Source organism: Xiphophorus hellerii, chromosome 8 (genome assembly GCF_003331165.1).
Source record: "Xiphophorus hellerii strain 12219 chromosome 8, Xiphophorus_hellerii-4.1, whole genome shotgun sequence".
Classification (NCBI taxonomy): Eukaryota; Metazoa; Chordata; class Actinopteri; order Cyprinodontiformes; family Poeciliidae; genus Xiphophorus; species Xiphophorus hellerii.
This window is the reverse complement of record NC_045679.1, coordinates 19950667-19976543: the sequence shown is the minus strand read 5'-3', so window position 1 is coordinate 19976543 and position 25877 is coordinate 19950667. Positions and strand designations below refer to the sequence as shown.

General features: G+C 38.8%; 1 protein-coding gene across 1 annotated transcript; it reads right to left on the bottom strand.

The window, feature by feature from the left end:
• Positions 1 to 264: 264 nt before the first annotated feature.
• Positions 265 to 17326, bottom strand: thbs4b (thrombospondin 4b). The gene is made up of 22 exons (XM_032570745.1): positions 17052 to 17326; positions 13375 to 13575; positions 12592 to 12842; positions 12384 to 12486; positions 12147 to 12229; positions 12011 to 12062; positions 11777 to 11928; positions 10477 to 10614; positions 8157 to 8234; positions 7894 to 8046; positions 7697 to 7801; positions 7522 to 7629; positions 6749 to 6908; positions 5877 to 5995; positions 5126 to 5178; positions 4852 to 5045; positions 3732 to 3910; positions 2721 to 2769; positions 2443 to 2639; positions 2163 to 2335; positions 1779 to 1918; positions 265 to 1095 (listed from the first exon to the last, which is right to left on the bottom strand). The coding sequence occupies exons 1-22, from the start codon at positions 17128 to 17130 to the stop codon at positions 1037 to 1039; spliced, it is 2826 nt and encodes a 941-aa protein (XP_032426636.1). The 5' UTR covers positions 17131 to 17326; the 3' UTR covers positions 265 to 1036.
• Between the last annotated feature and the right edge of the window lie 8551 nt (positions 17327 to 25877).

Genomic DNA, 25877 nt, shown 5'->3' with positions numbered 1-25877 from the left:
GAACTAACTTGGTTAGATACTATTTTGTTAATCCTAACAACCTAATCACAAAAACTTTAATGGGTTTTAATGGCATTAATTGAGAAAAATGGTATGTGTTGTTTTACAGAGTCTTTGTTCATTTCAGGTTCCCGCTGATCTCAGGTAACATTTTCTTGTGCGTCGTTGATTTGGATGTGTGAACGTCTGAGTAAAGGACAAAGAAGACAGCAGTCATTTCCGAATGAACAAAGTGCAGCATAGAATAATCAGAGGAATAACGAATGCACACAAGATTGTTTTTTATTTTACAGAAGCAGAAAAGTGAACACCATCTTCTTAAAACAAGGTATTTTATTGAGAGATTGACCTTTTCCCCCTAGACTCTTTTTTCCCTTTTTTTGTGGAGGAACTCGCAGATTGCTGAGTGTCAGTTAAAATTTTGACATTTTGATAAGAGAGACCAAAGAAAAAATAGTCTATTATATGGGAAATTCCTGCACAGCCACAATTTACACTTGCCGTCCGCTGGAGACAAAGATATATTTGAAATATATATTTGAAAAACATACAGGATGTTTGTGGTTGAAAATGGTTGATACATATTTTTTAATCAAACGATGCAGGTTGCTCATGTGGTTGAACTGCTTATTTTACATTTCCACCCAAAAAGTACAGCTTTAAGTATTATCTGGAGCGTGTTTCTGTCCTTCTGATATTTGTTGCATTAAGTGTAAACTTCATTATACTTAAAAACATAAACAACATTTATCTTTGCTTAACTGAGGCCTTTACAAAGAGGATTAGAGAGACCACATTTGAATAAAAGGGCACAGCAATAAATCATACAGCACAAAATTGTAGTCATATATGTTTCTGTATCTGTAACACAGTTAAAAAACATACAAACACACGCACACCCACGCCCACACACACACACCCACACACACACAAAAAACGACAGACACACACAAGTCACCACGCTCACATGCATACAGATGCACCCACACAGAGACGCCCCTCCTTGTGGATCTGGAGTCATCTAAAAGTCTTGACTTTAGATTGAGTCAACGGTGTGTTGAGCGCTGAACTCCTGGAAATCCTCTGGGATGGTGTCTGTGGGAAGTGTTAGAGCACAGATCATGAGGGGGGGCTGAAAATAGTCTTTTTGCAACAAGATCAGACAAAACACTTTCTCAGACACAGCTCACAGGAAAGTGTATGCTGAGACTGATGAGTGAAGTGTCAGCACTCGTTATGAAACCATGTAGAAAATAAAAAAACTATGCAGTTCAACCATTGAAAGTTAACGCCTCATTGGAATCTGCGGGGCTTCCTTAGATAGCTTTGTACAACAGCTGACATTGTGTAGTAAGTGTGACTATTTCATATTATCTACTGTATAAAATCTGACATTTAAGTGTGATATACTGTATTATTGAAATAAAAAAAGCCTAATTACTTTTTACTATTGGATGAATAGCTAATTACCTGGAGCTTCTCAGTCAATAACTCACAAATCTAATCAACTTGACAAGAATTTAAGCTGTGTGTACATATGTAATTACATATTTATTGAATGTAAATACCACCTTGAATATTTTCCATTTAGATATTTCAAAAAATATATTTGGACATTAAAAAAGTCTGGAAGCTAAATTAAGCCCCATAAGTGCTTTTTTAATGTATTTTTTAAAGAGATAATTTTATACATTTCCAGATTGCATAGTAACCGTGGGTGTATTATTACATAAACTTACAGAAAGCAACAATGTAGAAGTGTGTTTGTATTTTTGTACCATTGCAGCGATATTTCAGATTGGACCAGATGATGTTTTCTTGCGAGAAGCAGAACACGCCGAGTCGCCCTCCTCTCATGGTTGTGTCGATAGTCACACCAGAATCTGCAACCAGCTGAGTTCCCTCGTAAAACCTCACTCTGAGCAAGAGAAAAAGGGAAATGTTGTCGCTCCTCTCTTTGATGAAATTTCTCTCATGTTGACTTGGCAGTCAACATGAGAACTCCATTTAAATTTCTGTTCAGACAACTCGCAACATGACATTACTTCTCCTGCTAGGATATGAAAAGAGCTTTATCATGCGCAGAGTATTCTTTTGTTTCGCTTAGTAAGAAGTAAAATTTTAAAGACTTCTTTCACAAAACCAGAAAGTGCTCATCATACCTGATGTATCCGACCTGTGGACGGTGCTGCAAATACCAGCGGTAGGAAACCTTATCCTTCCAGCCAACGTTCCTCGGGTCCTTCCACAGCAGACGGACCTGGTCGTTGGTGTCTCCTGTGTGCCACAGTGAGTTTCTCAAGTGTTCCCCAGGGCCTGACCTGGACTTTACAGCCTAAAACACAGAAAAACCAAAATGATAAAAGCACCAGAAACACATTTTAGACAAGCTGACAGTGGCAATGCTCTACTGCTGCTATGGAAAATCCCTCCTGCTTTCACCTTAAGCTGGATGCCTGGCTCGGCCACAGCTCTGAAAGGGGTTGCCTGCCAGTAAGTCTGCTCAGTCTGCTTCCACATCACCACATAGAAGGACGACGAGTCCTGGTAGCCAAAGATGAAGCCGGCATAGTCGTCGTCGGTAACCGTGTTCACGTGAAAAGTCCCCTCAAAGTCGACTCCACTGAAAGCAGTGTATCCTGACACAAGAACATGCATGTTCAGATGGGATTTTGTTCAGAAAAGCTGACTTGTCATTGACTAAGGAATGTGGATCCTACCAACAGCAAGTCCAGGGTCACTGTTCATGGTCTGAACTATTTCCATTCCCTGTTTAGAAACAAGGCACATATGATGATTAGACACTTTGGGAGTTTTACATGTCTTAATAATAAGGGTTGTTTTTTTAAAATCTAAAATCATGTAATTAAAAAAACTCAGCAATGAAACTGAATATATTTTGATTTATGTGGTCAGTTGAGCTTCATTTTAATGTACAGTAATGTTATAAGGAATCATAAGACCATATACAAAATATATATTAAGTGTATAGACACCCAATAACTCTGTAAGCCTTTTGTGACATTTATCATGTGCAGTTAGACAAAAACAAACAAAACTGTCACAGGGAAAAATATTGAAAAATAACGGCAGAAAAACCCATCTGCATAAGTCTACAAACCCTTTAACTAACATTTTGTTAGAGGACCATTGGTCTCAGATTGAGCATTAATTTTTCTGTCTGTCAGCATCCCGCATAATTGACTTGGCAATATTTTTCCACCTCAACGAGCAAAACTTGTCAGACTAAGAGAACATCTCTGCTCAACAGTCATGTTTGGTGTCAGATTTAATTCTGGATTTAACCAAAACTTAAATGTTCTTCTGATTGTCATTTTTTTTGTTGATATTACAATATTATTTTTACTTTTAGTGATAAAAAAAAAATCTTCAGATTTTTAGTAAACACTTGTTTGTGTTTCCTTTTGGAATTTAGGTTTGGCATCACCAGATCATGACAAAACTCCTGAATCCTTAGTTTATATTTCAGTAGCTGAGCTGATAGATAGAGCAGTTTTGGGGCCATTTTTGTAGACAGAAAAGATTATGAAATTTCAAATAAAGAAGTCAAAAGTGTAAAAGAAAGAACATAAAAAATAGAGCTGTCAACATTTTGCAAATCCTTCACTACAATGCATTCCCTTCCATATCCACATATTAATTAATATATCTAACCATAATCATGCTTTAACTTAGACCACATTAAGACTCTCAGAAGGCAATAATCTAACCTGGTTGAGGACAACCCAGTTGGGGTCGATCTGTGCATCTCCCTCCGGGTCCAGCACCACTGTCTGGTAGGCCCTGAAGTCTGTCAGGGTGACCTCTGCGTTCTCAGGGCAATTGTCAATCCGGTCAATCACTTTGTCCTGGTCAAAGTCGGACTCGCAGATATCTCCAACGCCATCATCTGATGAACATCAGAGGGGAAGGAAATGAAGCTAAAGTGACCACAACCTTTTTCTTCACCATCCTCAGGGTGAGCTTGGCCATTACTTTCTTTGCTCTGGGAATTTGTTCATATTTGACTGGTGTTAACTGAGCAAAGGACACAAAGCCCTGCAAAAAAGTACTTCACAAAACAGTTAACTTTTTGTGAGTGTCTTCTGATCACTTGTTTCCTTCAACTCAACAATTACGCTCTATTTCATGTTCATCATTGCTTTAAAATCATAATAAAAGACACTGAATTTTGTGTCTCTAATGAGACAAAATATGAAAAAGCTCAACGGGCATTAATAGAAAAAAGAAGAAAAGCATTGTTGATGCAGTTGCTCTGACACCAAAACAATTAAAAATGTTCAGCACTTCCCAAAGTGTTTGTTGGTGAGACAAAAGCTGGTAAAAAACAAGCATGGTAAAGAACTAAAAGCAATAGCTAAAATGCTGGGGTCAGCTGGTGAATCAAATAAAAGTCATCATCAGACCCTGTAAAACATCTTGAAACTTTCTGTCTGCGATGCACTTTTGAACTTTCCCATCAAAACATTGTCGACCCACTTAATTTTAACAGACACTCAGTCTCTCTCGAAGGCCATTTAACGAGACTAATGTCACAGAGACTTATGAAATTGGCAAATATTTCAGGCGCAAAAAGTGTGCTCTTACTCCCCCCTAAATCGCAGCTTAATCTGCTCGAGGCTGCCAGCTCTTGATCTGTGTGGGTGTAAAACTGGAGCACAGAGGAAGGAACAAAAAAAAAAATGGCAGCCAGCTACATTTCATGGAGGATATGCACACTGAGTTAAATTTGTCTTGAACAGAAATGCAGGTCTTAGCACTCCAGAACAATTTAGTGATTGCACAAATTTTACTGCGAGGTGCAGATAATTCTCATCTGCTTAAACTCACTGTTGTCATCGATCTGGTCGGGGTTGGGCACCAGCCTGCAGTTGTCTGGTCCTGGCGGTAGAATATCTGGGATCCCGTCATTGTCATCATCATCGTCACATTCGTCTCCCAGCCCGTCTTTGTCAGTGTCCTGCTGCGAGCTGTTAATCACTAGTGGACAATTGTCCTTGGTATCCTGGTGACCATCGCCATCGCTACAGGGGAAGTGACACAGAAACATGGCATTAACAATAATAAACCTCACAGAAACACACATGGTGATGGGGTTTTTTACCTGTCTTGGTTTGTGTCGCACGAGTCTCCAACCAGGTCATTATCAACATCAGACTGAAAGGGAAAAGGAAGGCGTTTAATTCAACACGTCACACAATACCTTTTCATGCATTTCGCCAGGACTTAATGAGACAGACCAACATGAAGTGGTGCGCAGCAGTGAAGTGGCAGGGAAATGATGCATGATTTCACACGTTTGACAATGTTTTTACAATTAATAACTAGCAAATTGTGGCATGAATTTGTATCAGCCATTCTAAGCCAATCCTTTGCAGAAAAAGTTGTGGAAAAACTTTGACAGCATTGATAGTTGCAAATCTTTTGGGGTATATTTCCATCAGTATTGTGCATTTACAGTAGAGGTCATCACATAAAAATTGTATTTGTACTGAGATTATTACACCCAGTTAGTGGAATACATAACTAACTGGGTGATATCTGAAATATATTGGTTGCACTGGATTTTCAGAGAGACAGGCGCTCAGTTTATCTGCACTGACGTAAAAATGTTGTAAATCATATATAATTTTTATTCCACTATTACTTTCTGATGGTCTATCACATAAAATACTTATAAAGTACATTAAAGTGCAAGGTTGTACTATAACAACATATGCTATGCTTTTATGAGATGACCTTGACATTACAGGCATTTGTGTGTGTGTGGGGGTGTGTATGGGTGGGTGGGTGTGTGTGTGTGTATGTGAAGAATTAGTTGCTCTATGGGTTATGTCTATCTGACTTTGCTCAACCTGGTTTGGGTTGGGGATGTCAGGGCAGCTGTCGCAAGCGTCTCCCACGCCGTCTCCATCCCTGTCCAGCTGGTCTCTGTTCTGGACACGCTGGCAGTTGTCCAGCAAATTTCTCACACCTAGTCACACAACACACACAGTGGATAGATGAATTCTTGTCATAAATATGTTAAAAGAAAAAAAAAAAAAAGAAAAAATCAGCTTTAGCACAAAAATGCAATAATTTATGGATTGAACGGATTTCACTAATGCAGTTATTAAGGTGGAAAGCCATATTGATGAGTCAAAGAGAAAAATGGACAGACGACTAAAATTAATTCATGTTCTAAACTGTTCATACCCTGTTCTTTGTACATCGACCACTTGGAGGCACTGTTGTACTTGCTGTACGCGTTCATTCAGTTTGCGCCCTGATTGTATTCATCTATTCATCGCATGGAGGCAGTAGCTGCACCACAAACCTAGAAAGGTCAAACAGCTCAAACAGCAGTGGAGGAAGACAAGCTATCTTCTGTCCTGCAGGGTTTTTTTGAGGTGTAATCATACCAGTGAATGATCAAAGCGTGTTTTTGCTCTTGGGTCAGCCTGAGATTGGATTTGACTTATTTTTCTCCCCCCCATTTTCAGTCCTCTTCCGCCTCTGCTTGCTTGTGAATCCTATCACAGTAGTCTCCGGTGATGCATTGAGACAACGTGATTTAGAGGGATGTGGGACAACCTCATCTGCTTGTCTCCTTTTTTTCTCTTCATAAATTAACGTGAAAACATTTCCGTGGAAACACGGAAGACAGCGCAGATAACTTTAAGAGCCTTCAGTGATGTTGGTTATATAACGCAAACGTCAGTGTTGGTGATGTAATTTCTCTTCATACCGTCTCCGTCCATGTCATCGTCGCAGGCATCTCCTTTGCCGTCTCCGTCAGTGTCCCGCTGGTCGGGGTTGCTCACCATACGACAGTTGTCACAGGCATCGCCATGGCTGTCTGCATCACTGTTCCTCTGATCCACGTTGGGCTTCAACCGGCAGTTGTCCTAAGACATGCAGGAGACATGGACGTCTGATCCAAAGTGCCTCTCAAAAGAATTTCCACCCCTTGAAAATGTTCACATTTTGCAGGTTACAGCCACGAGGATTTTATTGTGTTGGGATTTTATGAAATTGAACAATATAAAGTTTCTGTTGGACTATAAAAACAACACAACTTTAAAATTGTGGTGTGTGTTGTAAGTCAGATGATGTATGTCTTTATCAATTTTGATCTTCTTTACATTTAAGTCTTTGAGAAATGGCACAGTCTTAGTCAGTGCTGGGTGGAGGACTTCTGTGAACACACACTTGAAAGATTTGGAACTTTACTTTGACTTGGCCATTCTGAGCCACGTTCTAATGTCTAACGCATAAGAATAAATCCTGTTACTGTTTTATTTGACGTAAGAGCTACTTTAGATTAGCACATGACTTTGACATTTCTGATTGTAAAGTAACAAAATGCAAAAAGTTTAAGAGAACACTTTTGCAAGACACTTTATTAATGAATAAAAAAAAAATACTGATGAACTTCAGTTCATCAGTATTTTGATGAACTCTGCAGAAACGCATTGTTTCTGCAGAGTCAAACTCTGAGCAGGTCAGAGTTTGACTGACCTGCTCATTGGGAATACCGTCACCATCTGCATCGTCATCACAGGCGTCTCCCTGGCCATCCCTGTCAGCGTCCTCTTGACCAGAGTTAGGAACAAAGATGCAATTATCCTGCAGAGACAAGAAAGTTAGATAGAGTTCCTTCATGTCACTTTTGACAGACATCCACTTTGCGTACCTTTCTACAGTTTGCGTCCTTGCACTTGAGTTTTTCATCCGGGTATCCATCAATGTCCGTGTCTTTCCCACACAGGTATCCGTTGCCCGCCCAGCCAATTCCACACTGAGAAAGCAAATCAAACACCTTTCAGAAAGAGCACCAAATATGCCACCAAGTCAGACACCGGAGTGCAGAAATGTGGGCTTAAATCCTACCTGACAAGAAATAGTGCCGTCTCTTTCTCGAATGCACTCGGCGTTGATGTCGCAGGGGTTGGTCAGGCTGTTTCCACAGCTGAGCTCTGGCTCACAGCCCCTCACCTGATCTCCTGTGAACCCAGTCTTACAGCTGCCACAGTAAAAGGAGCCCTGTGGGAGAAATCAGAGCAGCAGTGAATGACTTGGAACAGCAATATAAATTAAAATGAGAAGAATATACCCAGCATGATCCGCATGTGTTGGTTGGAGTGTATTCTTACCACAGAGTTGTGACAGATTGAGTTTGCAGTACAGCCACCATTGTCGGGTCCTTTGCATTCATCAATGTCATCGCAGACCTGAAATGGGTAGAAAGGAGCAAATGAGTCCAAAATGAATTACAGTGTTTGGCTTTGTGACAAATTCTACAAAACGCATTGTTTCAGTAATGAATCTGTTTAAAAATGCCCCCGACAGCAAAAAGCATTCCCCTATGTGGAGTCGGTGAATAACAAATTACAGAGTTAATAATTAAAACGTAGAATATTGTAAATATTTGAACTCCACATGTATATTACATTATGGCTGCATTTAAAATTCAATTAAAAACAACGCCGCTTGGCAGTCCTTCAAGACTTGATTTATAACAGTCTGACCTTACACTGGAAAACGTCACATTAGCTGCAAATAATATGCACTAATCAGGTAGAGGTTCAGTCTTAAACTGACACATGGCTAATACAAAAATTATTTTTTTCTGTGTTATAAAGACATATTGTTTTAAACTGGTATCACATGAAATTACAAGAAGTTTGCTTGTTGTGTGCAAAATCTTCTACAAACTTTCACAATGATTGATCATCTTTTAAACATTTTTTAACCTCAATGCCTCAAAAATAAAAGAAATTACAGGCCTGTGGAATAAGTTTTAAATGAGTCGTGACTTAACACTGATTTGACTCAATTGATCATAAAATTTTTATAAACAGATTTGAAAGAGGGCAATTGTCTCATACTGTGTTGGCTTTCAACTTAAAATCTGACCAAACAAAGATTGCGTAAGGGGTTCCTCAAGGAACCACTCTCAGCTCACTTTTTTCTCAGCCATCTTCAGTGGCTTTATGGACTACTACAAGATTCTCAGGATCTATGGTGTTAACATTTATATTTTGGTGTAATCACCATATCATAGTCTGTGTGTCCAAGGTATGAGTGGGTGAGTCAGAGGTTTTTAACTCAATGCAGGAAAGACTAAAGTAATTATTTTTGGATGCAAAAATGCAAGAAATGAGCTCTCAACTACAGTATGTGTGATTATAAAACAACCATTGTCCATCTTTTGTACAGTTCATCTATGCATATGCAGCAGACATTACTTTAGGTCTTAGATTGTCAACCAGAAAATATGGTTTATATTGTAATTAATAAAACTTTGGGTTTTATTATTAGGTTTCCAGTTGGGTTCGATTTTAGTCACATTAAAATTGAAGGTACTCATCAAATGTTTGACTGTAAATGTAATACCTTTCTGAAAGTTTCCAAACTGAGAAACAGATATGTAATGAGTTCTAATGGCACGAGACCTTGTGATATTAAAATGTCACATTGTTTCTCATCTTAGAGAAAGCCACCTTGCATGTGCTACCTAGTTGTTGACAGCATGACATTGTCTGTTAAATAACTGTCCCATATGTGAAGCTGAGTACCATCAATAGGGTTTTAACTGTGTGCAGAACATAATCTGAGATTTCAAATTAACAAAGAAATAGTTCTTATGTTGTCTTGATAGAGCAAAGACTTCTCTTTGGATTGGCTCACAGCATTCATTTACAAAAGCTTGTACTACTTTTACGTTGTTTATCTGGCAGTGTTTCAAGAGCATATTAAGAAACAAGGACAGGAAATATGATGAAAGAATTGTAAACTCTGTGCCCATGCTGTCACTGGGTAAGTGATGACGGCTACTTGAAATTGTTTTAGAATTTCAAGTCAGTATTTTACTGTTCAAGTAGTTAGCGAGTATATACAAATGCATTACATATTACAACGTTCTACCCTGATTACAGATTGTACACTTGTTTAGAAAATGAATAACAAACAGAAAAAAGGATCTTTTGTTTTCCATTGTTAAAGTCTTGTCTCATCTTGTTCTCATGAATCCAACATGCTGTTACTGAAAAGTCCTCTTCAATCAACCTAGCTTTTTTCCCCACATTTTGGGACATTTTCTAATTTTTAATTTGTACCTGCTTTTATGAGAACCGGCTTTTAGTCGGCTATTTCTCTTGGGAAATCACAAGATTCATTTATTGTGAAGATGCGTTTTAACTTTGAATGTACTTCATGTTTGTTTGATGGAGACAAAGTGAAGATTTGGAAATGTATGTTTAGTGATTTTAGCTTAGAGTGAAACTTTCAGTCTTGTGAAAACAGAAAGTAAACCAAATGTTGCAAGCATAATAAATAAAAAATAAAAATATCAATCCAAGCAGTAGATCGATTTCAGGTTTTTGTTTTGATTCGCTAAAAAAAAAAGAAAAAGTATCACTCAAAACAAAGTGATTGCTAAATTGTGCTGCTTCCTTCATGTTTAACTCATACCTGTTTGTTGGTTTGAGCAAACAAAATGCCCACGCCCTCCACTGGCAGGCCGACGTAACCCAGCGGGCAGGCGTCGCAGCGGAAGCCAGGGGCAGTGTTAACGCACTTCACTCCAGGGAAGCAGGGGTTAAACTGGCACTGCAGAAAAGGAGGACATGAGCTCTGCTGAAGCAGCAGAAATGTACGTGTTCCTCACAGGGCTTCTCTCTAAAAGTTTCTGGACCTGGTGACCTTTTTGCTAATGAAAGGGAGGAGGAAAAAAAGAGGCTGAAGGGGCCAGCCCTCTGAAATGGGCCAGTACAAACAGAGAAACACACACACCTTCTTGTACTTATGTTCAGAAGATTTACGAACTGCTATCTCTTTCCAGCACTTTTACCTCTATGCCATGTCCGGGCCCTTGAAGTGTCATCAGACCCTATGCCTCTTATTGATGGCCCCTCTGACAGTTTCTGTTTGCACCTGCTTCTAAAAGTTCCCCAATATGGCCAAAAAAGTTATAATGAATTCTAAGAGGTATGGGAAATCACTCATGATGCAAGAAAACAGCGATTAAACAAACAACAATATTCTGCAAGACCAATGTGTTTGCTTTGATTTAATGGACATCCCTGTTAGTGGTTTTCCTTTCTGAATAGGAATCAGTGGTGTGGAATTCACTGTGTTGTCACATAAGTAGTGACAACACCATCTGGTTTTTATTCATTTCTTTTTCATACTTCAGGATCTTGTGACTGACAGGGTATGGATTTTCAGGACTTTATGAGTATCCTGTGGTGATCTGACATCTGACTGTCCAGTTGATCAAAAAGTAGATCCTCCAGTCAGTTTCACCCTCAGCTTTATGTGTACAGAAGTAATAGTTGTGACAATTTGAACGCAGTGGTAAACCTTAGATGCATAAACTTGTTGTGAGTTGCGGTGTTCATGCAGCAAAAACCTTTTTTTGTGCAAAAACATTGTGGCAGCTTATATATGCTGTCTTTATTATAATGTCTAATGCTTAGAAAAGTATGCATAAATGTTGTTTTCTTATGTCATTGTATCTACACCATCAATATGAAAGGAAGACACTATATAGTATGCTGAGTGGTGTAACAATCCTAGTTTAACAGAATTAAGGTATTTAACAGAAATCTAAAGCTACTCTGTGTAACATGATCAGAACCAAAAAATAACAGGTGTGCCTATGGCAGCTAAAATAATATGTCCCTCCTGATAAATATGGCCAACATTTATTGTTACTTAACTGATTTATATATAGGAAGGAGGACAAACAAACCATTGAGTTAAACTTCACCTCATCAACATCATCACAGTTGAAGCCATCTCCAGTGTACCCATCAGGACAGGGTGCACACTCCACGCCATTTGCTGTCTCAATGCACATATCATCGCGGAAACAGACACCAGGAGCACATCTCGGTTTCACCACCTCTGTTCCACCCAGACCTTGAAATCGTAATCAAAACACAGTGGTTTCACATCATGTTTGTTGTTGGTGAATGAAACTGAAACAAGAAAATGTTCTTACCACAAGCCTGACACTCTGAAATAGTGTTTCGGAGAAAAGATGTTTCCTTAACCTGAAAGAGATTGTCCGGTCGGAAGGTCAGTGCCGAAGAGGAAGGGATGGAGAAGACTCAGAGAAACTGTTTGAAGTAAGTTACCTGCTGGATGAGAACGTCTTTAAGCTCGTTTATCACCTTTGTTAACTCCAGCATTTGACTTGACAGCTGCTTTGTGTTGACCCCTACAAGAAAGGGAATGTTATGTTGCTTAACCGGAACAACAGTGGGGGATATCCTCATTAACTGGATTCTGGATGTTGTTTTTATGACTAGGGATGTTATCAGGGGATGTATTTAGCTGCTCAATGAGCAATTACTCACCAAATAGATTCTTACCTAAAGTTTGAACCGAATCTCTTTGCTGAAAATGACAGTCTTGCAATGATGCAACATTCTCAAACGAGTCCCCAACCACCAGTTTCAGCTCGTCTAAGCTCTCCTGTTAGAGCAACACAAAAGGTTATGCTTTGTGTGTCTGTCTTTGAACATGTTAGAGACAGAAAGTTGGGCCTTTAGTGTGGAGTTATTGTAAGGAACATGTTACCTGATCCCTGGCTTGCATTGTCTTTAGCTCCACCATGCCGTACCCTGCTGGCAAACCCTGGAAGACGGCAGGAAGATCCCGGACCGTCTCAACCAGCCTGCAGTCCAGATGTAGCTCCACCCCGCCTGGCCCCTGCTGCTGCAGACCTTTCAGGTGGAACAACAGCCGGTGCTGCTGGCCGTCCGCCAGCACAAGGTTGTTGAAGCTAACAGAGCTCATTCTCTTGTCAGTCCGCAAGTAACGTAACACAGCTTCGGGAAGTTACAGCCATGTAGGAGACAGGAAAAAGAGGGAAAATATAAGAGCATTTACTTCCACAATATCACAGTTACATGCCAACATGTAAATTATGTTATCCTGCCTTAATGTTTCCTATATTCTTCCACTTTATTTATGCTAAAAATGATCAAAATATGCTCCTTTTGCCAAGTGCAGGTTAAAATTAAAGTTATTTTGACAGAAGGTTAATGTCTTTTAGATGTAAATATAAAAAGTGTAGCGTCTTGAGAATCTCTTCACATACCAAACAAAGTAACACAATTTCTTTTCTGTAAACACAATATTGACTGTTGATTGTTTTTGTCTTGCATTTACTCCATGTTGTATTTGAACAGTTGTCAAATAGCATTCAACTGAGAGTTGCACTGTTAAAAAATGCGGGTCAAAAGATAAAAATTTTGAGAATTGCTGATGCTGAAGAATTCCTAAAAAATTTAAATATTTATACAAAAATATTGATCGGCGCAGCTTTGCAGTACCAGCTCCTGTTTCTTGTCTACTTACCCCGGTTGAGTTTCCCCATTACGGTGAACTCAAAATACTTGCTGTTGTCCCTTGGGTTGAACAGGCCAAACAGTGTGGTTCCAGTCTTGGGCTGCAGCTTGAAGGTGGTTAAGATGAAAGCCTCGTTCACCCCTTGTTCTGCCAAACCTCCCTGCAGCAGGTCTGGCAAGCAGTCAGGCGAGGTGAGCAGATTGTAGACTGCTGACAGGGAAAGAGAAATGAAGCACACAAGCAGTGAATGATGAGGAACGAATATTTTGCTACCTGCAACCACACTCGGGTGTAAACACACTTTGAGTCGACAAGAATGGGTTGATGATGACCGAGTGTTTGTTGTTCTTGGAGATTTCTGTGCAAACTTGGCAGGATCAGAAGAACCACATAAAAATAGGGCTTGAAGTAAATCAAAGTTGTGGACTCAAACCTTAGTTTTAATAAAAGTGACTGAGATCTGGAATGTTTCTTTGAGTAAATGTATGGTCAGAAGCATGGCAGAATTTGGAAGGCAAATGCAGAAGAGGAACAAAATATTACAAACCGCCACCCCCACTAATTTTCATGGTTAGAATTTCCCTTTAATGAAGTAACTTGGGAGTTGTTACGACCACAGAAGGATTGGCATTGATTCTTTAGTCCACCATCTGCAAACACTGTGAATGCACAAGTACCATAAAGCAGTCAGCAAGGGCATCCGTAGAAACGGGGCAAAATTACTCCCAAATGATTTCAAAGTCTAGCCAATTTTTTTTTGCAAGACTCCCTCAGATGAAATTTCTCCTTTATTTTACTTTGAAACATATATTTCTAATTCACGGGACAGAAATGTAAGCGATCAAATGGGACTGAGTCGCTAAATGTATGATTTTTCTTTTAACTATGCTACTTTTTGTATGAAAAAAAGTGCAGCAGCTGTGTTTATGATCAAACCAGATGAAGCTCACAAAACAAAATAACAAAGAAACATCTACTGTAGGCCCTTAGAGTATCTCTTCACTATAAACATACATACACCTCATTCAAAGATATGTTATTCATGGGTCTTCCACACTGAAGGCGTTTAAGGGTCAATGGTATCGTTCACAAGATACCCAGAGAAAGTACCTCATTTCACCCTCCTGATTAACCTCAAATTTCAAGCTCCATAAAACAAGATCAGTTCAAAACTACAAAGCAATCCAGAGACATGTCCTACCCTTAGAGGCAGCACATAAATCAGATACGGTTAGTTTACTATTAAGGAAGCAAATGGTAAATACATTCTTTGGTTTGCTGCTTACCTAATTCTCTGCATTTGAGCTTTTGTGTAAAAAAAATAAAAAATAAAAAAAACTGATTTTTTTTTCACTGTTTTGTTTTTAAATGATGTCAAACTGTATGTGTAATGGCAGAAATAAATCATCAACATTGGAATACACTTTACATAAACTGTCTGACATCTCATTAGGCAATTACTATGCTGGCTAATGAAAATGAACTGATATAAAACTCAAGGCTTGAAAGCAAAATGTGAAGTCAGGGTAAAAGTACTTTTATGGATATTAGTGGGTAATACTCTCACATGTTGCAGCATATTTTTTTTTTATGATTTTAATTCATTAGCATCGCTTATCTACTATATCTACAATGCAACATGCCACAATCAGTGTGTGAATGTGTGCATGAATGGGTGAATGACTGATTAAAGTGTAAAGCGTTTGAAATCGTCGAAGCAGACAAAAGTGCTACACAAGTAGAGGCCAATTACCACTTATTATTTATTTTTATATTTTGTATGTGTGCTTTTCATGTTATGTATTTCATGTTTCCACTCCTGTGAAATTAAAAACAAACATTGAAACAGCAGTGTCACTTTTGGAAAAGCGGTTTTAGTCTTAATAATTAATTAATTTATATTTTGCTGGTTAAATTATTGAGCTCAGCAAAGAAGTTCTAATGGATGAATATGATGATAATTAGGCATTTTCCTATAAAATCTTTGGTGTTCTTTTTTCACAATAAAACTGGCAGTAAAAACTTGTTGCAGAAGGAGCTTTTATCATGTTAGCTAGAACTCGCTAACATTTCGTAGCAATTTCTTAAGACTATTGAGTCCTAAGAACAATCTAAGCAGCTAATTAAAAAAAACAATATTGGCAATTATTATTGGCATTCAATTTTTATGTGGTACAAATGGAAAGAAAATCTTATTTCAAAGTTTCTTTAAATATCTGTTCCAGTGCTGACAGGGCCAGGTACAAGACTCACTTCCTGTAGCATCTAGCTAGCTGTGTTACAGTGTTAAAGTGACAATGCTAGCTTGTAAGTCAGCAGGAACAACAAGTGGTGAGTTAGTCACAGATTTTTTTCTTGTCTGTAATGGTTGTATGTCAACAACATTTAGAAGATTTTCGTTCATTTGCTCATCTTATTTTAAAAGACAGCGTTTTTTTGCTGCTGGTTAGCTAAAGTTACTGGTTAGTTGCTATATCTGGCTAGCCTTAAATCCTTTCTTCTCAATCAAACTGTTTAACAATTTCAAATCATTCAAACAACAGCTTAGGCCCAGATTACTATTCAATCCTAAAACCATATTTTTTAATCATGCTACCTAACTAAACAAAAGAAATACTTTCACTGCAAGAAGGACTCCTTCTCCCTTCTCATTACATCATTTATTTATTTTTCATCAGAGATTCTTTGTACCTCCTGAGGAATTTCAAAACTCACCAACTTCAGCAATCAGCAAAGCCATTGCACCGATCATTCCTATTAAAATCAAACTGGAGTAATAGTTTCAAATTGGTACCACTCAGTGAATTCCAGTCAAGCAAGCTGCAATTTGCAAGGGAAATGACAGCTGATTAATTTGGACCGGTTGTATACATAACGCCAGGCACCATGGAATTGGGGGGGATTAATGAGTGCTTGAAAGGTGAGCCATCAATCACCTGGTGTGATCAGTACAAAGCTAAGAAATGCAAACATTTCATGGTCAGCAGCTCTGTTTTGGTGTGGGACTTTGGTGATGTACGCATGTTGGATTTTGAGTGCGTGTCAGACAAAGAGAGAGTGGAGAGTGTGGAGTTCAGAAAATGATCATCCCTGATTATTCCCGTGTGTTTGACCAAGCTAGAAATTCATTTAAATAAACGCAAGCCAGAAAGCTGAAACTCCTCAAAGCTGAACTAATCAAACAGTTCTGGCTCGCAGGATTTCAATAGGACGGTTTTGAAAACTTTCATCTGCCTTCATTCGTTTTCCACTTCCTGTCAGAAACACAAAGAATTATTTGACCACCTCATCTTCTCAACACTTGGCAGGAATATTTAGCATTTTTCTCACACCTCTGTGAGTGTCACTCAGAACGTCTGAGCCTTTAAGTTCTCAGGGGCTGCAAATGATATTCGCTTTCACAGTGTCTGCTTCACCATTATCCCATTAAATCTAACAAATGTGTGGTGAGGCAGTGAGTGGTGGAGCCATTAAATCTTCTCTGACATATTAGGGAAAATTGCACAATAACAGTGAATTTAAAAACTTCCAAATAAAAAGGATGCTTGTATTTTATTTGTTTCTGTGGGTTGAAATTCAGACTAAGCACGTTTAAAAACAATCTTTACAAAGGAAGCATTTACTCCAGTTATTTAAGTTGTTATTGACAATACCAATGAAACACAAAATAAAATGATAACACTCACCCAAAGCCTGGGCCTCTGCATGTAAGCACAGGTTTAATAACAGCTGCGAGAGCAGAATGAAGAATGTCCACAAAATCATTTCAGAGTCAGACCTGGAGGTTCTCTGCAGAAGCTTATCTTGCACTGGTTTCCTTTTTTTTTTGATTAAAAGTCAGCCAAGCTTGACATGTCCAGTCTTTCTTAAACTGTTGACTATTTTGTGTGTATGTATCTGGTTTGTGAATAAGAAAGACGGGGGAGATCGTAGGAGTGATGCTAAGGGAGGAGCATTGGGGCTTGAACCTGCTTTTAAACCTTCCTCAGACTGCCCCATGCAGAGAAGGAGTGACCAGGGGAAACTCTTGGCTCCTAGCGGGAGCTGCTGATTCCCCCGATCACGAGCAGCTCCTAATTCACGGGATCCCAAGTTAACGAGCAAAAAGTCAAACCAAACCGAGCAAAGGGTATATTTAGAAATATGGGGTCACGCTTGAGGGGATTCTCTGAAAATGTGATTTCTATATTCAGACAGGGTGAAGAACTGGGGAAATTCTTTAACCTCCCTTCCAGAGGATTAGATGTAACACCTTTTCCAAATGTCCCAGATTTCCTCTCCTATAGTTGGGCTCTTGCAGGAAATGAGGGCTCCAGAACTCACACCTTAACAAGCCGTGCTAACCAGCTTCAGACAAGTGGCTGGCTCACAAGGCGGCCAGGTCGTCGGCATGTCTGGGGAAGGTGATGAGACTAAATTCTTACCTAATTAATTACCAAATTCTTCCTAATTCATCCTTTGTATGACGTTTGTATGTCACTTTTATGTCATAAAAGTGTAAGCCAGTTGGTTGTCTGCTGCTTTTGAGCCCCAAAAATTAAACAATATTTGTCAGAAAATGTTTGAAACTTTCATTCTTGAAAGTCTTCTGGGTCACCACATGGTTTTACAAACAAACACAAACACAAGTGTCTATAGCAACAAACAGCAGCAAGTGACTCATAGTTTCCATACATCTAGAGGTTATTCTGCGTCTGGCTGTTCTTTGTTGTACATTGACGTGCACTCCATCCCGGTCACTCGGGTGGATTTTCAAAATGATCCTTTAAAGAGGGCCCCCACAGACCCCCGGTGCATGGCTGGCAGCTGCAGCCAAGATCCCAACAAACCACATCAGTTTTCTGGAGAAGCAGGGCTGACTCACATCACGGTGCGGTGGATGAGGTCAGACAGTGAACAGTGCAGCTGGCGATGAGATAAAACCAGACCTCAAATGTGTCTGACAGCATCCCTTGACTATTTTTATTTGTAATACTGATATGAGCAAATCCTAGGACCCTTACACACAGTCTGAGCTTTATTTCTTGTACTGTACAGTTGTAAATCACATTAAAGAGAGTAGTATGGATGTAACTCAATGAGTCAGTACAAGCTATAGCCAAACCAAGAAGAACATTTTCACAGCAATGAGTTCTTTTTGTTCTCCCCAGACAATGCTAAAAATTAACAGCCTTGTGATGAAGGTCAAGATGACAAACTGTTCGAAAAATGAAAAGCTAACAGTGTTTAACCCTCTGTCAAATACTGTCAAATAACACGTTGAACTGTTTTGAAAAAAATATTTTGTTGAAATGCCTGGTTTCCTCAGTTTACATTTCATTGCAAAGGCTAAATATATATTTAACTTTTATAATATATACAAGTTAATTATCTCCACTTGTCCTCTCGGGTGCATTTATTCTTTCCCTTCTGTGAATTGTCTTCTTTGCAAGTGGTGTGAGTTGGAGCCATCAGCCCTTCATGCTGATGAGAAGCAATGTTGCCTATCAGACATCACCAACCTTGAGGATAAAACATTGTGACTCCAGGAAAACTTTGCTGGTTTGTTAGGTCCTTTCAGCTAAATTTCTGATTGACGGATCCGCGAGGTCCACTTGGCACCCGTATTGGCAGGAATACAACAAATAATTGAAGGTACAGCCATCAGTATCTTCAATAACTGTTTGAAGAATCTAAATTAATGAGTTACAACATTTAATTTCCCTTTGGGATTAATAAAGTATTTTTTTAATTTGAATTCAAATTTGAACACAGCACACTAAATTGTCTAATTAGTGTGCTAATTAGACAAACACACACAAAAATTCCCATATAGAAACTGCATTGAGAACCTTTTGGTTGGTAGAGTCTGCTACTGATTTACCATGGCCATAAGAAAATGAAGAAAGTGTGCTTTTAGGAAATTTACATGTGTGAATATAAAATTGGACCTAAAGATTTCCAAATGCATTGCATACAAATAAATATATATCCAATTTATACAAGCCATTATAAATTAATCTGCTAAACTCCTTCCAAAATCTAAAAGGGCAATAACAAGAAAGATGCATCACAGTTTATGGACGCCATATTGCTGTAGGAGCCCTACACTGCCCCCTAGAGTCTAGCAGAAGATGTTGAGGACGAGCTGCACACAGTGACTACTGCAAAGGTTTTGTCAGTCTGATTCCACATGTTGTTCTGGTCAGCTACAGGAATTATTACCTGTCTGTGCGCCCTCCAACAATCCCACAAAAACACAGCAAAAATATAAAACAGAAGGCAATTCATTCTAAAGAACCTACTCTTGTGTAACAAATACTACCCACAAGAACCAAGTAGAAAAATCTTCAAACCTACCAAAATACCAACTTTCCTAATTTACTTCTCCCTTCGTCAAATCTTTAATAGGATTCAGTTTTTGCCATCTATTGGTCACAAATGAACTTGTATTTTAAACACTCTAACCTCCACTATGGCTTTTTCTTGTTTATCTGCTGTTGGATCTCAGAACAAGCAACAAGCAAATTTTCTGAGAGTTCAATGCTTGAAGACTACTAATGCCCTTGAGTGATAAAATGACTGCTAGCTGAATAAATCACGCTCTTAGGCATATGTCAGAGTGAGAATTACTGTTTATCTTGCATCTTCCCGTGTTGCCCTGTGATGGACAGGCAAATTGCCCAGAGAGCACTCCACTTATTTTCCATTCACCCTTGGAGATTGATGCAAGTTTCCCGAAAACTTTGCAAGATTCAGAAATTACAGTATCGCACCGAGAATATTTATACATTAAAACTTGCATCAGAAACTTTTTGAAATCTCGTGTTTGCGGGATGGACCCAGGATTTTACAGCAACAGCTGGAGGTGACCATGATGAGTACACCTTGCTCCTTTTGCTCAGTCCTCAAGTGCTCATTACGCTGTGGGACTCAGAGTGTCACAAGCTGTGATCTGTCTAACCCGATGAGGTTATGTAACAGCGGTCCATCAGCACATCAGAGGGCTCTGATCCAACACCTCATTAAATCTTCTGCATCTATCAAAATCTTACACCAGCCCAAAGATGGGACGTGCTCCAAAACTTGAAATTGCAGCATTAAGTAGCCTGATTTTTAAAATGTGTATATATATTTGAGTAGTTCTGAACCTAAGGCAATGGATTCATGAAATGACCCACATCCTGTACCATATTTAGTCTCTGTGCTCTTCAGCCAAATTGGCATTTCATGGTGGATGAAACACTTGAATTTCCTGGAATTGAATAACACAGAGTAGAGGGAATGAATATAAACCAGCCATCAAATGTTTCTGGCTCAAAGTCAAAATTTATTCTAAGAAGAACTGCGCTTTGGGTTTGTTATTTTAACACCACTGACAGCTTATATTCCGTGTCCTCTTATGTGTTTCTGTGAGCTGGAGTGAATGCTACCTGCTCATTGGGATTTGTTGTACCATTTCTTTGGAAGTAGCAGGAAATCATTGCTGTAGTTTAAAAAAAAAAAATCCCTTTCACGTTACTGAATCACTTCACCATAATTCTCTGCAAAATCACTCAGGAGCATTTGCGTTGTGGACACAGTAACATAAAGCTGCACGTCTTAGAAAACCGTGGCTATTAAGATGAAGGATTAATGGTGGAAGACGTTTTCTGAGAATAAAGTTCAGGGAACGAACACATAATTTCTAAAACAACAGTGTGATTTAAGCATCTTAGGAAGTTATTCGGTATTATGCAAGGGTACTCGATAAAAGCCCCCGCAAACCCACTGTCTGACTGATAACTTCTCCAAGTCTAAACTATGAGTTCAGTTTCAGATAATTTCATAAGTTACAGCTGCTCTTTCAGTCATTCACAGCAGCTGCTTCAGATTACTTATTCGTTTCACCTCAGTGATTGTTTCCCAGACACCCAGACACCTCAAAGTGTAGAGAGACACAGTTATAAATCACCTCCATCGATACTTGACACTAAGTCAGTCACACGGCTCAGCACATACATCTTTGCTTTGCACAAGAGCACCCTGTGTAAACTATCGGCACTTTTTTTACTGCTGTCTTTCATATTTTCTTTTAGAGACTCCACTTTGCAACTGCTAATGGATATCGTGCGAGGAACTCTTCAGAAAATAGATCGTATAAATCCATCTGACTCTTCTTCATCTGTTTCCATTAGAACTCATGAGAAGATTCTGACATCTGACAAAAACTGAATGTTTTTTTTCAGGAACTGAGTGAGACACAAAAACGAAATTGGTCATGGAGGCTGTTGGAGAACGGCATTTAGAGGGAATGAGCTGCAGGAATTTCCAACAAATCATGTAATTGTGTTTTACATGTGGCAACAAATTACTGCATTCAACGTAAATCTGCTGTCAGGAGTAGGGCAAGCAGACAGAGGCTCATGGGAGAATTTGCTATAACTAGCTAAACTTTTGCGCCACAAAGTCAAGATCCATGTTTGGCATAATAACAGCAACACTAAGCATCTCCTAAAGAACAGCATACCTATAGTTAAACATGTTGTTGCCCTGTTTTCCTGTTAAATTCTACAGAATATTTCTGACATAAAAGGTGCAAAAACGGTGTAGATGGTTTAGTGGATGGTTTAGTTAAGGCCCCTACTAATAAAGTAGGGCCCTTTATTAGTCACAAATTTCATCTCACTCAGTTTCATTTTCACTACATTTTTCATAAAGGTTGCTCAAAAGCAAAACACGAGTGGAACCATTTTCAGGAAGTGACGATAAACACCTACGCGATCCTGAGCCGCTTGTTTACACAAGCGCAGACAGCAGTGCATTGTGCTTCACTGAGTCTTATTCCATGTGCTCTTATTAGTCAGTCGGACTCCTGGCACACCGAGACCGACCGTGTCTGAGTTAACAAAGGTCTGCAGTGCAGAGAGAAACTGAAAAGAGGAAAGGGGAACACACTGTGTCATTTCTTCAGACACAGTGCAGTTCATGTTCATGCCCAGGCCACCTTCACCCTGCATGACTGACTGCTGGAAGGAGAAAAGAGCTGTATACCTACAGCCGCATGTGGAAGCAATTATTTTCCCTTCCTAGTGTATAATTACGTGCAGCAGATACAAGATGACAAGCACATGTTTAGCAAAAAAAATTAAAAATTTCAAGCCATCCAATTCAACCTTGTGTGCTAGGTCATATTTAATGATACAAATGGGTATTGAAAGAGCCAGAGATTTGCAGAAAGTGTTGGTAATTTGGAATGTATTTAGGTAAATATCAACTTATTAGTTATTTGTACTATTTTGAAGTAGTTAGGTGTACAAAATAATAACAAAAAGTGTGTAAAAATGAAACTGCTTGGTTGCACAGTTGAAACCAAATGTTTCTATTCATTGTTTAAAGCACATTATCTTTTTTTTGTGCTAAATCAAAGTCAGATTTTTACTTAGACGAACAATACACTGCATTGATACTATTTGATAAGTTCCTGAGAGGTTAATTAGAAGCACCACCTGAACACACTGCTTTTTTCTATGACATCAAAGTAAAAAAAAGTCAAAGATAATATTCAAAAGAGAGCTGTGTGAAAAACAAGTCTAGTCAGACATACAGTGAAAGGCCACTCAGCAGGGCAGAAATCATTACTCAATTTAAAAAAAAAAAAGTCAAATTACAGTTGCAAATGCACAGAGGAACAAACATGTTGATTTTGGAGAGATGTTCTGATGAAACTACAGCTGAAGTAGTCATAACTAACATCTTTACATTTGGTAGAAAAAGGGGGAACCACAACACCCCCAAGTGTAAAGTACAGGGGAGACAGCATCATGGTGTAAAGGTTTTTTCCTGTATGAGGGACAAGTGCACAGCTTACAAATCTGATTCAATTGCATCAATTCTGCTCAAAGAATTGGGTCAAAATACTAGCAAGATTTTATAAGAAGGTTATTCAAGAATGCTAACTGTATTAATGAAATGCTATATAAATACAATAGTATCGTATTTCAGGAGCATATGGTTACTCATTATAGGCAAGTAATAAAAAATCACCACCAGCTTCAATATTTTGTTATTTTTCAAGCAAATTGAAATACTTTTGGTCATTCTAGCTGATCTACAACAGGAAATATTTTGTCTGATTTAATATGAAGACAGTGAAAAAAAAGGCTATTTGTCTTTTTGTACAGTGCGTGTAAACATCTGGTTTGAATTATATGTCTGCTGTAGCCTGTATGTCTAATTTTTGAGTGAGAAGCTGTGGGCATATTCTGCAGAACAATAACTCAGTATCTTTCAAAATAAGTCTTTCAGGAAAGGGAAACAGCCCACTGGCACACATGGTAAAGTCGAGTTCCTTGAGACGTCGAATCAAATAAGTGACGATGTTTTAATGTCAAAGCACAGACGTTGTGCAAGTTTAACTATATTCTTTTGTTACATCCAAATTCTTTGAAACTGAACTCGCGATTTCCTGTCTAGCAGCATGGAAGTGGGAAGATAATGTGTTTCCCAGAGAGACAGATGTGGAGTCCAGGAAATGAACAGACTTCTTTCAAGTCCTGTTGGAGCTTTGGCGACTTTCAAGAACAGGATTACAATTTTCTTTCATAACTGCAAGTGCTCAAGCTCTCTTTTATCACCTCTTTCCACACAACTCCCAAAGCCTATTCCGACACATGTATGGAAAATCACAGATGGTGTTAAAGGCAGCTCTCTGTAGTAATTGTCCCCGTCTTTCAGGGAGGATATTAAAGGGGTCGACAGATTTTTACAGGCTCCTCCCTGCAGAGAAGATGTCACAAAAGATCACAGTGAAGGGGGATATAACTTTAAGAACATGATGATTTACACCGGTCTGTTCCACCTGTGGCTGTCTGTTTGTCTTTAGCCAAGGATAAATGGCTCAAGGGGCTGGCAAGCAGAGAGTACTTTCATGTCAAAATATATGGCCATTTTTTTTCACCCGTTTACTTTTCTGTTAGCAAAATAATCCTATCACAAGGCTGGATTTTGTTTAGGGAAATATACCATCAGTTTGATATTGGTTGAGATTTGTATCACTTTGCTTAAATTTGCAAAGTAAGGTATTATTCTTGGCAGGAGCTCGCTCTCTCTAAGAGCTTTTCTGGTTTTCAGTGTCTTTATTAAAGTTTGAGGATAGAGAATCATAAGATATGGTTATTGAGTTCTGCAGTGGGTACAAAAATGAAACCCATTCACCAGACTGAGTGCTTGACAGGCAGTTAATATGCTGCTCTTGGTTGAGATGTCTCCAGGCCTTAATCACTCTACATATGATATTTAGGAACATCTGCAAACACAAGAAAGGTGCATAAACACAGATGCAGCAGCACTATTAATAGTTCGGTGTAGAGTATTTGAAATGTTTTCGTTTCCATGGACCAGGACTAAGATTTGTTTGAATCTGGATCTAAACTCAAAAAGCAGGACTGAAAATTGGGACCTTTTTTAACATGTGAGTGCTTTGGTCTTACTGTACATTTGATGCATTGGTAGTTTAGTTCATTATGGTTGTATTTCTAACAAATTAGAGACCAAAAAACATCTTAGTGCCAGTTAAACATGGTAGTGTGATGGTCTGGTTGAAACACACTTGGGTTATGAAGTAGGACAGTAATGCAAAGCATACCAACAAGCCCTCCCTGGAACAAAGATGCAAAAAAACAAGCAAAAAAAGAGCTTGGAGTGACGAGGTGAAGGTCTGGATTAAAATCCAATTAAGATCTTATATCATGAGCTTAAACAAGCTGGTCTCGTTTAAATGGATTCCAATATGAGGAAATTAGAACAATTCAGCAAAGAGGAATGTTAGAAATATTTCCACACAGCTATGAAAACCCCCCAGTAATCTTAGATGCTTGTTGGAATGATTGAACAACCAGGACCAAGTTGGTGTGGCTAAATTTTCACCTTCAATTAATGAATAATTTAAAAACACCTTTTTAGATTTACACCTATTATCTTTGCCTGAATTTAAGACGCGTTTGTCTCTCCGAAGCATGTTAGTTTGACAAAAACAAGAAAAACCAAAGAAATCTGTAAGGGGGCAAATTCCTTTACACCACTCTGAATGCTCTGGCAACTCGGCACAGAATGTTGTTGCGTTTCTTTGGTGAGTTCCATGCGGATGTCTGAATGGAAACCAGGTGCTCTGTGCTTGTTTTTGTTTGGTCTTATTGCTGTGTTGTCAGCTTGGTGTCTACAAGTGGCTTAACAAGCTCAACGGGAAGCCTGACATCAAACAAGTTGCTAATGGCTGATAAACTCATTGGGCTTGGTCAATCCGGACCACAAACGCACACTGCTTACACCCAATATGCAACCAGCAAAAAACTTGGTGTGCTTCCCAGTCCTAATATTTTAATATGGTTGTCCAGAAACATTAGATGTCCTGTTTATGGAAATAGGCAATAAAATATAAAATCCAGGATGAGCTAAAGCAGCAGCTTGTAAAAAAAAAGAAAGAGAGAAATTGTCTGTGTGGTAAATAATGACAAATGCAGATGATGTGAACCGTGCTAGTATGATGTCATGGC